At 45.1% G+C, this 17,080-nt stretch overlaps 1 protein-coding gene across 1 annotated transcript in view; it reads right to left on the reverse strand.

Moving 5' to 3' along the window:
• Positions 1 to 4,239: 4,239 nt before the first annotated feature.
• LOC106819004 overlaps positions 4,240 to 17,080 on the reverse strand; it is a 27,765-nt gene continuing 14,924 nt past the window's right edge. The window contains exons 4-5 of the mRNA XM_014823668.1: positions 5,347 to 5,449; positions 4,240 to 4,283 (exon numbers count right to left, since the gene is read on the reverse strand). Of these exons, the coding sequence (XP_014679154.1) occupies positions 4,240 to 4,283; positions 5,347 to 5,449 (147 nt within the window). The remainder of the gene's footprint in view (positions 4,284 to 5,346; positions 5,450 to 17,080) is intronic.

Consider the following 17,080-nt stretch of genomic DNA (forward strand, 5'->3'; position numbering starts at 1 on the left):
TGAGTGAGTGAGTGAGTGAGTGAGTGAGTGAGTGAGTGAGTGAGTGAGTGAGTGAGTGAGTGAGTGAGTGAGTGAGTGAGAGAGGGAGGGAGGGAGGGAAGAAGGGAGTAAGCGTCTCTTGTGTAGAGGTGGTCCGCGGCCGGTAGCGAAGAATAATTAAAGTAATAAGCACTAAATAATTTTACTAGACCAGCGTAATTTGTTGCCTTGATGTCTGTATCAATGTCCGCTGAAGCTCTGGTAACCTGGATACCAGCCTTTGGTATGACTAGAATTAAATCATATGTGCCCCTCCACTTCCTCCCCTCATCACACGTGGCCTTCCACCCGTGGTCTACCTGATCCGAGAACGTGAAAGGCGGTCGAGCTTCTTTGCTTAATCATGCAATTAAATGTTTCGTATGCAGGACATTTGTGAAAAATTGAGGGCCATAACAGAGGGTCATCGCGTAGCGGAATAGGAAGAATGACGGGTTGGAATATGTGTGTGTGTGGAGTGGGGGGGGGGGGATCACATCTTACACAATCTTCTAATCGCGGTGACTGAGCAATAACAGCAATCTGCTAGCCTAGCAGTGGCACTTAACAGAAAACACGGTCAGCGTGAAGTCTGATAGCAAGAATGTTGACTCCTGTTGCCCTCTGTCATCTATCACACTGATCTCGACAGGCAGCGCTGACAGTTCAGAGGGTTAATCATTTCTTCTGTAGCAATAACCGAGATAAAACCGGCACAAAGCAGCTTATGCAATTTCCATCAAGCGGATAAAACGAAATTGATAAAAGTGAAATGAATCGTGAGCGTGCGGCGCAGCAATGCGTAATGACGGAGAGACGGCTGGCGTGTCGAGAGAACTGCGAGCTACACGGCATGCATCCTTTCACGCGGGCAAGCGGCGGCGAGGGCCTTTTACATGCGAGGAGCGTTTGACATGTCAAACATCATCAGGCTGAGGCCGTCGCTCCGTATGGAAATAAGATGATCCGTGTTTGGCCGTATACATGGTCCGATCAACACTATATGTCAATTTCGCTGCGACGCAGAGCTGTATGGGCGCAGTGTAGTAAGCAGTTAACATCGGTAATGGCGGAGTGTTCGGTGTAGCTACTCGTAAAACTCTTGATGTAAACATCGTTCAATTAACGATGCGTTACAGACAGTAAGATGCTCGAGTTGATAAAATTGTGAAGGCAACAGTAATAAACGTTTAATGAAAGCAGGACTCACAACTTAGAAATGAGAGGTAATTTTATCAGGTGCATGAAACAGCTGGCGTCCGAACTACATTTTTCGTTGGTGCTATGTTATAATATGCTTCTCAACTAATTTACTGGAGGGGTTCAAAATCTGACTTTCGGCGTGAGATAGAGTCAGGCCAATATAATTACAATGTTAGTTACGACAAGTATCAGTGGCGTTCACGTGATAGCGAAATGTTATAATTGTGGGCTTCATGCACTGTCACACTTTAGAAGCAACAGCAGTTTCGTTGCACGCTAAAGCCTTTAGTGTTGGAGGTGGAAACCTAGACTTCGTAAGGCCCAGAGAGCACTGACTCTCACGGTCAGGAGTTTCTACCTACACTCCACTGCTCACACAGCAGCACGCATCACGCACGACGCACACACACACACACACACACACACACACACACACACACACACACACACACACACACACACACACACAATACCTGTTAATTAGCAGTAGCTACTGTCCGTATTTTGCTTTCAATAATCATATTATAACCATACAGCAATCAAATAGTAAAAAACTATACTACGCCTAGCTTAAACATCATTTAAAATAATAAGGATTTTGTCAATTTGACCTATTTTATATTGCTAACCCAAAAACGTGTCGATCACGCAATGCCAAAATGAGTCTAATATTGAATTATCACTTATAATGAGAATAACCCCATTAATAAGTATTTATGTTCAATCATAATATGACCTACAGTCGCATTGCACTGAGCGTATAGCATGTATAAAGTGAGGATCTCGCGAACACGACTCGATGAGAGTTAACAGAGCACGCGACGAAAAGCAAACGACAGTGTTTGCCTTAACGATATTCCGAATTATCTACAATATGGGTTAATATTAGCCAGATATATTTTCACAGTTACAGATATGAAGCATAACAAGGGCGGTAGTGTGCGCCGGGGTCCCTCGAGGTTCAATTCGAGACGACACAGTTAGCCTAACAAAGAAATGATGAGTGTCCATGATACACAATCAAACATAATCACCAAGACAGTGTGTCGGCACAGATAATATTTTAGTAGGTGAAAATTATGCGATACCGCGTCCAATTACTGTGAAACCAGACGTCGAATCAACCACACCATACATGCTGATGAGGGGATAGCCTGCAGGAATTACGACGCGGAAATTCATGTGTATAAGTGCTGAGCGAGAAGGCTTGCACAGCCGCGCATAATTTACGAAATATTTGAGCTATAACTGACATGAGCTCATTTAAAACAAATACGCGCGATTGGCGTAGATGATATGCAATAGTATATTCAAACAAATTGCAACCACAACCATTGTGTGACTATTGGGTGTTAATTAGATCTCCCTCCTAACACTGAAATGCATTCGTTCCGTGCTGTATTGATTTCTATACATTTTATTTTGACCATTCTAGATAGGTCACAATTTTCGGTTTAGACTCTCGCCGTCGCAGAAGAGCGTGAATTACTACTAAACACAATGAAAGCAATTAAAATAAGATTATAATAAAAATATCTCTATACATTTTCAACAATATATAATTCCGTTAGTAAACTATGCGTGTGCGCCATGTGTACGTGTTAACGTGCGTATATGTGAGTGTATGTGCGAGTACGTCAGTGTATGTAGGGGGGGGGGAGTGAGTGAGGAAAAATGAGTGAAAGGGGAGGAAGGACGACGGCGCGCGAGTATGTGGGTGGGTGCGTGCACGTACGTGCGTGTGCGTGGGTGCGCGCGCGCGTGTGTAATTCGGGCCATCGTGTGTCATCAGTGTTGGTGCAATAATGTCGTCGGCCGGACTGCGCTGGTGTGAGCGCTTCCACGCGCGCAGTATACTGCCCTTCAGCCGACGCCCGCAGTGCGCGATCAGTCTTCAAACGGCTACCGAGCGGACCGGCGAACAAAAGGCTTGTGAGCGGCATCTAAAGAAGCCAATACACGGCGCGAACATATCACTAAGAAAGCTGCGGGGATAATAACAGTCGCTGACAAAGGGCACAAAGCAAAGGAAAACTGTCAATCCGAAGCAATCGCAATTACATAGCCGGTAACTGCGGTTATGCATGCACCATATAGACTCGCTAACCCCGCACAATTGAATTAGATGCCTGCAATATTGGCTTCGCAGACTCCCGGGGATGAGGCACCGCTCAGAGACGATTTTTTCCTCGAGCCGTTCATACGCTGCGGATTACTAAGAGAGTGCATAGCTGCATACATATCGCGTTCACTCATTACCCGCGTGAGCCGAGTAACTTCAGCAGACGTCGGCACGACGAGTAGCGCGAGCATTGTGCTTCCAAGCTACACATGCTCGAGATTCCTCTGCGACTTTGTTTTCGATAGACGCTGCGTGGGGTAGCAGAGGCAGCGCAGTACCGCAGCGATTCAAATATTCAACGAGACGCATTTATTGGCCTGATTGCATTAACAGCAGCAGCCTCGAAAGGCACCACGCACTAATAACCAGCTGATCCCGTTGCACATACGCGTGCCTTACCGCCGAATATTATCATCCATCGATGTAGTCGTCTGTCACTTTTGGCTATTCCGTTACCATGGGCCTAATCTCGATATTTTGAACATATGACGTATCAAAATGTGCATCTACCAATGTTACAATGCGTTCAGTTTGCGAATTATATCGCCTATTATCCTCCATTAGCCACGCATACTCTATTAGCGCCTTATTCGCTGCGGAATGGGTTTCCCAGCACGTCTATATTGGCCAGATATTATGGCCACACAATGCGAGTATACTGACCTGTTTATACGCGGGTTAGAGGATGGGCGAGCCATTCACATGCATACATAAAGAACCGCGCCGACGCTCTTGTTTTCTTTACTTATAAAAACACAATGCTAATAAGTCGGACAGCCTCATGGGAATTTACTTTCTATCCGGCGAGGAAAATGATACCCTGGCGACGTGTAGACGCCGCGGGGTACGTCACGAAGAGATACGCGCCCACTCGAGGCACCAGGGTAGCGCTACTGTCATGGGCTGACAATGAGATTGAAATCTGGGGAAAGCATGTAACCTGGCGAAGAAAAGAAAATATATGCACTGCGGAGCACAAAGACAACCGTTAAATAGGCGGACTGCGAGCTTAGGTTAATCCGCATCGATTCACAAGGTGCAGTGAAGAGATAACAGTAACTAGCACTGATATTCTGCTCACTGCCAAAAATAATGCGCAGACCTGACGATTTCTTAACAAGTAGCCGCGCGGTAAAATCCTTGTATACCACACCCTTTAATCAAATGCATTAGTTCAGTGAACACCCGTCCAAGACACGAGTTCCAGCTTATATTTACGTACGCGTGTGTAAGATTGTTGTAGGCGTTAATTATAAGATCGATATCCAATTTCAATATCAATAATAATATCAATATCAATATAAATGTCTTTACCTCAATCTATATTTAGGTCTACATTCATTGCTAGCTGACTATATGTGCAGGCAGACCGATATATATATATATATATATATATATAATCACAGCAGCGCCTGTCCAGCAGTTGTACCGCTCAATCCAACCGAGGGATATATATAACCTCACGCGCAACGTCGCCGCATCACCTGACGAAGTGTCGCAGTAGCGCACGAAACGTCGTGTTCTTCTATTATCTTTTGGACCACCCATTGCGAGACAAACGGGATATAGTAAGCGAGTATATATATATATATATACAATAATTCATTGTTATATAATGTAGAAAGCAGATCTAGAAAATGCTACATATATTGACATAATCTATACTGGTTACTATTAACATACTTGGACTTGTAGCAAAGCAAACCACACCTTTTCGACATGTGAAATGCATGACACATGAGTTCGGTTTGTTTCGCCATAAGAGAATTTTGAGCAAACCGCAAAACTTTTTGTATTCTCAATAACTGAATTTCAATATACAAAAATCTAACCACCCCAGTACATATCCATGTAACAAACCAATTGCACGTGGACAGACAAACAGCTGACAGACATGAAAACAGGAACAAACACGTTCTAGTTAGACATGTGAATCTCACTTTGTAATGGGGTTGTCATACCACAAACCACAGTCTGGATTTTACATATAACTGGATTCCTACCTTTACTTTTTGGAATAGAGTGTAAGGTTACACCATTTAGAGTGTGATCCACATCATCAGAATTCTTTAGGTGATCATTTTCAAGTGACTCTACAGAAGCCAACTAGTAAAACAGATACAAAGAGATATGACTATACATAATTTGTACTGTTAGCATATGAACTCTAGCATAGCAGAGGAATAATTATCATCAACATTTTCTAGTAGAAGACAGAATGTTGATGATATGACACATGTTTGCATAAAATATTTGACGATGCATTGCTCAGTATTTACGATAGATTAAAGGACAATTGAAGTCAAATTTTCTAACTTCTGTAACGTTTTTATACATAGAAATACATTCAATAACGTATTCCATTTCAAAAACCGGCGCCCAATTAGTAATAAACACATGAATAGTAGTCTAGGTCATGTGACGTCACGGCCCCAAGTTGAGCGACGCCACGCTAACGCAAGTTGAGTGTTGTGTATAAAATGAAAACAGAAAGTGATAATTTCAATGATTCTAGTGATTACGCAGGTGATGATGATATTTATAGTGATTTACCAGTTGGATATAGGTTTGAGCCTGAATATACACAAGAAGAAATTGAGGAGAATCGTCTGAAAAATCAACGCGAAGAGTCGGCACAAACTTCTCAAGAATCAGAACAGTCACAACATGGGGGAATGGAAGCTTCGGTACCCGATAGGACTGTAGACAAATACTGGTGTTCTTGTGGTGTTTGTGAATTAATGAGTACGGCACCTAATAGATAGATAGATAGTTAGATAGATAGATAGTAGGTGTTGCTAACCCCTAGTTCGCGGGCCACAGTTACTGGGAGAACGAATTCCAGAGATTCGGATACCATTAGTACGAGAAGCTTCACCACCGATGCGACCAAGGACATAATGGATGTTGAGATATAAAAGCTATTACATTATATATATGCATATAGTTTCCTGCAAGATCTGTCGACATATAACCGGTGATTGCCGATTTTGAAGAACGGTGAACGCTAAGTACTACTTCTTTTGTGTGATGCGCCCGCATGCTACAATGTGTTGAGGAGTATAGTTAAGAAACGCATTATATTCGAGAAGGCAATATCGCGATGCTGTCTGTTTTGATAAGAACGAAGATGATGTTTTCACATGGGCAATGTTTCCGCTCTCGCGAACTATAAACTTTAATCTTTCCTGTCGAGTAAACTTACTTCATAACTCAAATTCCTTTCCGAAAATAGCGTCGCGCTGCTCAAATGTACTTATAACATTATTATATGGCACAACCGACTAACGATAATACTTGAAACAAAAATAATCGTTTTTTGCCAGACTGTTTCTATACTAATTTCATAGTCCATTTTTATGGATTCTTGAGATATATCGTGTATCAAATTGCATGCTGTGCGTGAGCCGGCGGCCATTCTCCTGCACTCCCTGGCGAGCTATAATCAATTACAGGCGGGTATTATTTATCGATGGCATAAATCTGATATATGCAGCATGCCAATATCGCACTGGCTCATTAAACCCGAAATATAGCACTTATGATGAAATTAAATGGTCGGTTATTTAAAACGCGACCCGATAAGCGATCCTCACTGCATTCGTGACGTAGTTCTGTCGGTTGAATGAGTCGATTATACTTTGGCAAATACTAGCAGGCTGGCGAAAAATTGCATAAACAGAGTGATAGATTTATATTGGCGCAGCGGGACAGATAGCGTTTCTTGCGCACGGCTAGCAGAAGATCAGCGGCAATTGTGTGTTGGAGGCGGTCACCCGCATTCTGCTCTATGTGATGTCGAGATAAGACGCATGCGCGCGCAAAGTGTCGAAGATAGCGAGCACTGCGTGGCTGTCACACATTGTCAATTCAAATTTTAGGTGTAAAGATGTGCTACTTTATATCAGAAAAAATATGAAAATATAGCTTTCTAAACAAAATATTTGAGTTTGATACAGAGTTGAAGCAATAAGCCTATCAGCTGTATTCGGTGTGGAGCTAAACGTGTGCAGGAAGAATAATGAACCGACATACTGAGACATAGCGAGAAATAGCAGCTAATTAGTAAGTGTGATCTACATATAGGTACACTATATGGCAACTGTAGCTAGTATTCGCCAATGCATGCTTAATCATCGAGCCGGCGGGGACATATACACACGCATGAGATTTATGTGTTGAAATCTAGCTATGGCCGGAAATATGCCAGCGACGTTTATTTATTAGGAATGGTGTTCACTTGGTCTCAATATGCGTGTACACAGGCGAACGTATAACGCTCGTGATCAACGTTGTCCGTCAGTCGTCAATACCGACCCAAAAACAATTTCACCAAGGACATTGCTGCTGCATGTCCATTCCACTCCTGTCTCACACAATCACAGGCTGCAGGTTCGGAACATTGCGCTACTGGGTGTGCGTTGTAGAAGAAGGATCTGGAAATCTTCTCGTCCCAAGCTTGAAATCAATGTCTTATTGCGTGCCGTCATTGTAAAAATGTTCAGTAAAAGCAATGGTACTAGTCTGAAACTATGCACGTTAGACCTGGCCACCAGGTTATGTACATCGGGATTGTTTCACCTCTGGTCGTTGCCAGACGTTCAGATCTATATCAGTGGAACCTAGCTCGTGGAAAATCAGATAAAACTAAGTGGAGCCGCTGCTAGACTGTTAGCAACGCGATAGAACTAGTGTGGATACCCGTTCAATACTCTATAGTACATATACGCATACGGCATATAGTAATGCAAGACCCTTAGTGCATGACCCATGTCCATCTCTTGACAATCTGGTTATAAATCGAATTTAAAATGACCTCGGGACATGACCGGGTCGTCAAGAATCACATGTCCCTGCTGTGAGCTGGCGACCGCGTAGGTTGACAAATCACACCGGTTTTAAGCTGGTGTCCTACGGCGCTGTTTATCCATAGCGACTGGACTGAATAGAACAGTTGAAAATCGGCCAATTTTTAGGTTTTTACTCACAAACGTAGCCGCAGGAAGTGAGTGCGGCTAACGCATTGGCTCGCGGCCATCGTTCAAAGGAATCGCGTTTTATCATATCACGAGGGGTATGACTAAACACTTCATACAGACGTTCAAGGAAGTCAATTGAAATAAACAAGTTTCATGGTAAATATTCCAAATGCAGGTACACTTTCGATTACTACGGTAGTGTGACTGTGTTGTTTACGTTATCGTGTGGTTAGATAATATGAAAGGCGCCTTGCCCAAGTACAATTTGCAGACCACACTACTATAGGTTGAATAAGGTATGCAGTGCAATGCAGTGTAATGGAGCAAAGGCCTAAACTTGTGCAGCTCAATTGCTGAAGGACGGTAGCACGGACTGCATGGGATCTCTTTAAATGGACACTTAATTCCTGCAAAGAGATTCCAGAAAAGCCCGATGTATAAGCGCCACCTGGCCCTTAGAGAGTTAAGAGAGAAAGAAGTTAAGTCTGCAACTCAGAGTTAACAGTCTGCAATCACTATAACTGCTAATATAAAATCCGAGAAGGGAGTTCACATAATTGTGTTCACATCACCACCCATAGCTAAGCGCCAGTCCCTGCCACTACCACAACCACACCCACTACTACAGCTGAAAGAGTGGCCGTCGTATGTGGTACTACAAAATATACCCAGGGTACATATACGTACACACAAATGTTTCTGGTTTACGAATTTACTACATAAGTATACCTGACGCATACACAACACTGCACAATAGCATTAAAATCACAATGACAGCAGTGATATGTAATTATTTAATATTTATTTTAAATTATTTCATATTCCAATGATATGAGTACAACAACGGTTGCTAATTAATCCAGAAATTGCTATTTGCACAAACGGGTTTACAGTTTCCAACATAGATGCCTATGACAACATCATGTATTCTCAATCAATATAAGGGTCACAGTATTGCAAAATGCGCAGCAAACTTCTAACCTAGAATAAGAAACCGATTTAGAGAGTAAACTGTGCATGTTCATGAGCGTGACAACCACTTACTGACGTCGACCAGCCGACTTTAATCCAACTACATAGACTTAAGAATAAAACTGCTAACCGAAAAGCCTGAATTAGTTTACACAACGGACACACAGTGTCACCTGGTGGACTGAAAATAGCAAAAGTAATTTTGCCGAGTAATTCTGGAAATCCGTTCTGCACTTCCTTGTTCAACCAAGTAAACACATACAATAAACGAAGACACTGCCGCAGGAAAGAATGCCGTCTGCAGCTAAAAGTTTTTTTAAACCCATCGCACTATTGATCACTATTTACAAAACGTATCTCATCTACGCACTTCATCGATGCAGTCAATGCATCTTATGCGGGTTCTGATCGTGGTTCGCCTCCTTCGTGACTAGCTCGTTCTCGGCAGCTTCCCTTTGTGTGGGATCGACTCCGGCACCTGGGTCCAGCTGCAGATACAGGGCCATCGGCTGAAGAGTGTGATGCTGCCCCGCGGTGGCGGACGGCAGCGACACGCACTGCGACGCCGCGACACTCGCCGGCTCGGCCGGCGGGATGAAGTGATAGACGAACTGGTTCTGGTGCTGCGGCTGCTGCTGCTGCTGCTGCTGCTGCTGCGGCGGCGGCGGGGGCAGCAGCACGTTCTGCACGACGCCGCTCTCGTTGATCAGCTGGATGTACGTGTTGCCGGCGGCGGCGCCGCCCAGCTCGGGAGGCAGCTCGACGGTGATCGGCACGCCGGCGTCGCCGCCGCCGCCGCCGACCGTCTGCAGCACGTAGGTAGCGGCGCGTCGCGAGCACCCCCGCCGCGCCCACCAGCCCGCTTGACATCACCGGCTGCTGGCGCCGCCGCCGCCGCGGCGCTCGCAAACGGCCGCAGCTGCCGCGAGGGCGAAACCGTCGGCCGTCTGCATGGCGGCCATGTTCTGCGCGATTGTTCCTCGGTGGCGAGGTTCGCGTGATTCTCGCGGTAGGCCTTTGCGTTTTCGCGCCAGCTGCTGCCGCGAGCGTGTGCGGCTGTCTCGTCGCCTTGAGTCACGCCTCGCGCCCGCCCTGCAGACCCGGCCGCATCCACAGCACGTTCGGCGACATGCCCACCTGGGCGCCGAGGCAAGTCGTCGCCGAGTTTGTGCCACGTTAACGTCAGTCACCGCTGCGGCCAATGGCGTTGGAGAGGACACTCGTCTCGCTGGCTGCGCGGCGACCTGCGCGTTCGCCGCGTACACGCCCGGCGAGGCGACCCGCTCCTGGGCCGCTCCACGCACCGTCATCGCTCGCCGCCGCTGCCGCCGCTGCGCCTCGGCGCTCTGCCTCCGACTGTGAGCTGGCGTCTCGCGGTGGTGGCGCTGGGTGACTGCGCAGCGAGTCGTAGCGCCACAAAGTCCTCGCCGCACGCGCCTGCACGCAAACTCCTTCTTGCAGCGCGGGGCGCGGGCGCGCGCCCGCGAGCGCTCGGGGTCGCGCAGCGACGGCGGCCCGGCGGCCGCCCGCGTCCTCGTGCTTCTTGCGCACGTGCCGTGCGCAGATTGCCGAGGTGCTTGCTCGCGTAGCTGGCAGCTCGTGCAGCGGTGCGGCTTGTCGCTCGCGTGCACCTTGGCGTGGAGGCGGCAGCGGGCCGAGCGCGTGACGCACGAGTACTCGCAGTCGGGGCATCGGACGCTGCGCATCGCGCTGTGGTTGCGCTGGTGCTCGCGCAGCGCCTTGCGCGTGCGCTCGAGAAGTGACACTGGTCGCAGGCAAAGCTCTGATCGCTGCAGTGAAACGGTCGAGTGTGGCGTGTTGAGATTTCCTGCGAGGAAGAACAAATGCTGATGACGTCGTTGCAACGGTGTGCTGTTGCTGCAGTCTTAGTCGTGCATTCGAACGGGTCGAAAACGGCCGAAATAAGATGTGCACGAATGTTTCACATTGCCATGGAAACGTTTTTCTCTAAAACTAAAATTATCCCAATAAATTCATAGTGTCTGGCAGGACAAAATTATTCTACTGTGGCAGAAAAGACGAGCGGGCCACTCACTCACACACAACGTGAAGTAGAAGTGGCCTGAACTATATAGCAGAAATGAAGATGTACTTTATAGTGCTGAAAATCTTGGAAATTTTAGTTTTTGTCTTATTTATGCTGCCATGAATTTCTAATGTTTCAAGTGCTTTTTGAAAAAAATCAAGTTAACTATTCGTTTATAGGAAAGATTGGTTTTCACACTACACTGGTAATCACAACGTTTACATTACTGTACCATAAGATTACCAAGTGCAGTAGCTTTTTAGAATTCATGTTCAATGTTCCATAAGTCGACATGATAGATCAGGTAAAGAGTACTGACACCTCCTCTCATAACTTTTATTGTATAGGAAGAAGCCCCAGGTAGTCAAGCCGTTTCGACAGGTCACTATATTGCTTGCAGCCGTATCTTTATAGTGTTCATTGTGCATCCACATGCACCAAGAAGCAAACATGAGCTAACGACTTGCGCCTGAACAGAAACAGCCGAAACAATTCAGCGACATCTGCAAAGCCGGGATTTACTCTGTCAATTAAGGTCGGTCGGTCGACTTTATTTACCAATTTTTCGATCATCTGCCCGCCGGTAGAACTTAGAAACATTGGTGATGGCCAGTCAAAACACAACGGGTAATCCAACATTAACCCCCACCAGTGTTGTCTCCCAGCATTGTTTGCACATTTTACACAGTGTCACTTTACCAGACAGTTGGAACGTGTGCAGCGCCACAACGAAACTATTCATTAGCGCTGACATGGCAAACTCAGTTGCGTGAGTGGCGTCAACAGAAATGACACTCGGCTGTCACGCGAGTGTGTTTGAGTGTTTTGGCATCAAAATATGGCTGACAATGACATTGTGAGTTTGACCTTTAGTCACTCAGCTCTGGTCCTTCAGACTTGTCTACAAAAAAATTGATTATTTCTCTGTGGACTCTCGCCGTCAATATTAAAACGTGCACACACAGCGAAGCCTGCCTGGAGTGAACAGATGTCCTGTGCTCCCACGACTTTGTCAAAATGATCAAGCCATGATAATTCAAGTTCGCCGAATGTGATTCGAGACATTATTATGACTGACACTGCGGCATGACACTATGTGCGCACAAGATAACCAGAGCTGCTGTTTTGGAATGAGGCAGCAAATACAAATTTAAGCTCAATCGTCTTACATGTTACAACTCGCGCCATTCAGGGATGACATATCATAGCTATAGCCATTGCACACACGCAGCACGCCAACGCACGCACGCACGCACGGCACCACAACACGCACACACACGCACGCACACACACACACACAATGCCACGCACGCCACAACACAGAGTAAAGCTTTAGGTATGTTTCAAATTAGCAAATGTAACATCCTAAACAAACTTATTAATAAACACTAGGCTTATATATCACACGGGACATAACTAGTTCTATACACGCAAAATGCTATTCCTATTTTTAACAAGTGCCGCATAGCGACAGCGCCTCATTAAGTCATACTGACGGTGGACTCTGTGTGGAGTGGAGGGATTCTAGTAAATCCTGTTAGTCCCAAATGTGTTCACATACCGCCGAAACAGTTGGATATGCACAGGCAGTATCAGGAACCTTCGTTCAAAAGAATGGTTCGTTGGCATCGTATGTACAGTTGCACGAGATGGCGGTACGTTTAAGTGTGTCTTCAGATTAAAGATGGAAGTCCTCGTCATTCGTAGTTGCACAAACTATTGCAAGACAGAATAGGGTAAGAAACTCATCCATTTACTACGCAAGACCTACAGGCTGCAATTGGCAATAGAGAGCTGCCACTTGCAACATTAACGTAGGCAATAAACTGCAGCACCAGTGGCATAAGTACATGACATGTAAACATTGACAGTACAGGAACTGCATAGGAAATTTATTAGGATGTTAAGGAACATACAACTTCTTTAACCAAATTTAGCTTTTGAATTTCACTGTGACATTGGTATAGCTCATAATAGGCATGTATAGATTCTACTTAGCAAACCGGCAGTCAAATTCTTTCTAAAGACAGTCCAAATCCCAAGTTTAACCCTCTCTTGAGGGTCATAAAGGTTATTCCGCACACTGTACTCTTCGTCAGTGTCGCAGCGAAGGGACATTTCATGGTCCCTTTCAATAAGCCATAAAAATGCTAGGTCACGCGCTAAAACAAAAAGAGTTTTTCAAATCGCTCCGTCAGACCATGTCCTCAGAAAATGTCTAAAATCTGCCCTGTGCACTGGACCTTGACCTGTGACTTCCAATGTTCGGCACAGTGATGGGCTTCTTCATACCATGATGCTATACACCGAGCTATCCGGACGACGCTACGTCGAGCCGTTTAGAGGATTGTCATGGCCGCAATATCTGCATTTCCTCCCTATACTTAAGTTAATGAGTGATGTCCCCTTCTTTTAACCTCTTGACCTTTGACCTTTTGACCTTTGACCCCCAGCTTAGCGACATCCAACTCCGTTTTTGCGGATTACCCCCCACATCGCCGAATATTGTGCCGTACGTCGAGCGGTTTAAGATTTGTGCCCAACTCGTTGACGCCCGGACGGACGAACCGCGCGGCGCATCAAGCGATTCATACAAGCTGACATCTTGATATGTCAGATGGAGCTAATAAACGCCAAGCCTCTATCACAAACCTTTCAAAGTTATTTCTGTCACCTAGAAAGCGCAAGTGTACTCTTTTATTGAAGCTTGCATACCTCGCAGATATCCAACACTTGTATCGGCTTTCCCTGTGTGACACTCATGATGCCTCTTAAGGTAGAACTTGATTTGAACTTTGGCCAGGACAAGATGTCGCCAGTTGAATCAGGACAATCTCCTGTGTGTGTTCTTAAGTGAGCCTGTCAGCTCGGCCTGAGTTGCGGGCTTCGATATGGGTCAAACATCTGAACCTGGGTGAGGCAGTCAGTAATATCAAAAATAAATGTCAGATAGTAAGCATACATACTGTTTAATCTGAAATTATCGTATTAGTAGCTCGATTCTTTATTCCCACTATATTTGCGCTCCATCAATTTGTTCGCTTAATTTCTATCGGGAGCTTGAGGAGGTTTATTTATAAGCTTATTATTAAATTTTTATTATATACCTTTCATAAGCTCCGGATTCTATCCAAATAAAATATAATAGTTATGAATTATATTTAAACAACGGCAAAATTTCGGCTAGAAATGCGTACTTACTTAACTGGCCGTTCATTTATATCTGTTGTGTATTCTCAAATGCCGCTTTTTTCAAATGCCATTGTCCACACATTGAATATGCGCTGTTTAAAAACAAGTGCCGCAAAGCGACAGCGCTTCAACTGACGTGTACTGTAGCCGGCGGTTTCTTCTGATAAACTCACTGGCCCAACCGAATCAAGTCGCCTCACCGCCACAGCGCGTTGATTAGCTTTGCTATTACCGGTAGTACAGTGATAAGATATAGCAGTGTAACGTTAAAAAATGAGCTTCGCGGACTATATTTAACGTGTTCATGGTATGCGTCGAGCCGCAGAGCGTAGTGATAGTGGTGGGGGGGCGGCGGGTGGAGGGGGGCTCTATAGCAAAAGCAGTATCAGTCCTTTGTTAACAGTCAACAAATCCATGTTTAACCCTCCTCTTGAGGGTCAAAAGGTTATCAGACACTTACTCTTCGCACGTCAGCGGAAAGTATATTTCAAGGTCCTTTCAATAAAGTGATAAAAAAGGTAGGTGAGCGCTGAAACAAAAAAGTTTTGCATTCGGTCTGTTAGACCATGTCCTCAGAAAATGTCTGATATCTGACCTTTCACCCACTGCCCTTTAACCGGTGACCTACAATTTCGCACTGGTGATGGGTTTCCTCCCCATCACACTATACACCGAATATTAAGAGCGTAGGTTGAGCCGTTGAGATTTGTGCTGCAATTCCGTATTTCCTTCTATACCTTAAGTTAAGGGGGAAATATTATCCCTCCATTGACACATCTCGACCTTTGACCCCCCAAATTCGACATTCCGAGTCCTTTTCGCGATCACCCCCGACGTCCCGAATATCAAGACCGTACGTAGAGCGGTTAAGATTTGTGCCCAACTGTTGACGGTCGCACGGACGGACAATCATGCGATTCTACAAGCTGCATCTGACTTCGTCAGCTGAGCTAAAAAAAACATTGACGGTGAGACATACGCCGCGTTCACACGTAGCAACAAATTCGGTATTTAGTGTTCACACGAGGCTAAAATGAGCGGTCCAACAAATACAGAATCTAAATAGATTCGGTATTTGTTGAAATACGCGGCTTCCCAGATGCCGAATTACTTCTCATCTCGTGCCTGAGAAATTCCGAATCTCTTGGACCGCGTATTTCCTCGTGTGAACGCTAAATACCGTATTTTTGAAGTCGCGAATTTTATAGACTGGTCCGCGCTCGACAGTTACGCTCGCGTAATGCGAGTATGTCGAGCCCGGACCAGTCTACGTATTTTATCAGCAGTTGCTGTGCACTGATTGTTTATTTCGCATTGTTCGCTTGGACGTATTTTTTTTCCCAGTGTACTAAAGCAGCTCGCAGCTCGCAAATACGGCATTTCTGGAGCCACGAAGCAGCGTGTGAACGCTCGGTCGCGTATTTGTCTCAGATTCGGTATCTCGCAAATACTGAATTTCATAAATACGGAGTCTCGTGTGAACGCAACTATATATAGGAGGACATTATTATAAAATACAAAGTTGCTATCTAATTACTAGAAGATTCTTTGGTCATTGGCAGAATCATTAGGTAATACTGGTATATCTATCTATCCATTTGTTTGTCTGTCATTCTGTCTGTCCGTCCATCCGTCTGTCTCTGTCTGTCTGCCTACTTGCCTTCCTGCCTGTCTGTCTGCCTGCCTGCCTGCCTGCCTGCCTGCCTGCCTGCCTGCCTGCCTGCCTGCCTAACACCCACCCGCCCATCTATTCATCCATCCATCCGTCCAAAAGTCCACATGTACAAACGTTACGTATCACTGTACACTCTATCACATACATTCTGTGCATTTGTATGGTTTATATCCAGCGTGCCATCGCATGTGAATTTTTAACTTGTCTGATCTTGAAAAGGCTCTCCCGCATAGTCCACATATGAATGGTCTCTCCCCTACAGGAAAACACATGTAAACTATCACAATCACACACATATGTTAAAAGTATATTTGCCAAATAAATCTTCACATCGGAAAGGCAGAATTCAGGAGAGCCATTGATATTATAATCACTGCTGTCAGGCATGATTGCACAACATTATTTATAATATATATTATTTATAATATTATGAATATTCACAAATTGTCGCAAACCTGTATGTGTTCGACCATGGCGTATTACATCTTTCGCAAAGGCACTGCTAAAAGTGCAATCATCAACTTCACACCTAAACTTCTTGCGTTCACCATCAACTGTAACATCAATAAAACAAATACCTTCATCATATCAGAAGTAAAATTCCATACACCTGAATAATGAGCAGTACTTTACTTTTTATATCAGATATAAAATACATATTTGGGCAATAATTCAAAACGTTAGTCATAATCAATTAGTTTTTTTCGTATTGCTTTGCCCACATATTTAATCACAAGTTTAACGAGCTGGCATGGTACCTGACAGAGAATAAGAGAAGCACTATAAACACAAGCATGTACATCAGCATGTAAACAAGTGCCGCAGAGCGACAGCGCTCACCTGACGGCAGGTGTTCTGATGCTAAACTCACT

This window comes from Priapulus caudatus, unplaced genomic scaffold (assembly GCF_000485595.1).
Source record: "Priapulus caudatus unplaced genomic scaffold, Priapulus_caudatus-5.0.1 Scaffold38, whole genome shotgun sequence".
Taxonomy (NCBI): Eukaryota; Metazoa; Priapulida; class Priapulimorpha; order Priapulimorphida; family Priapulidae; genus Priapulus; species Priapulus caudatus.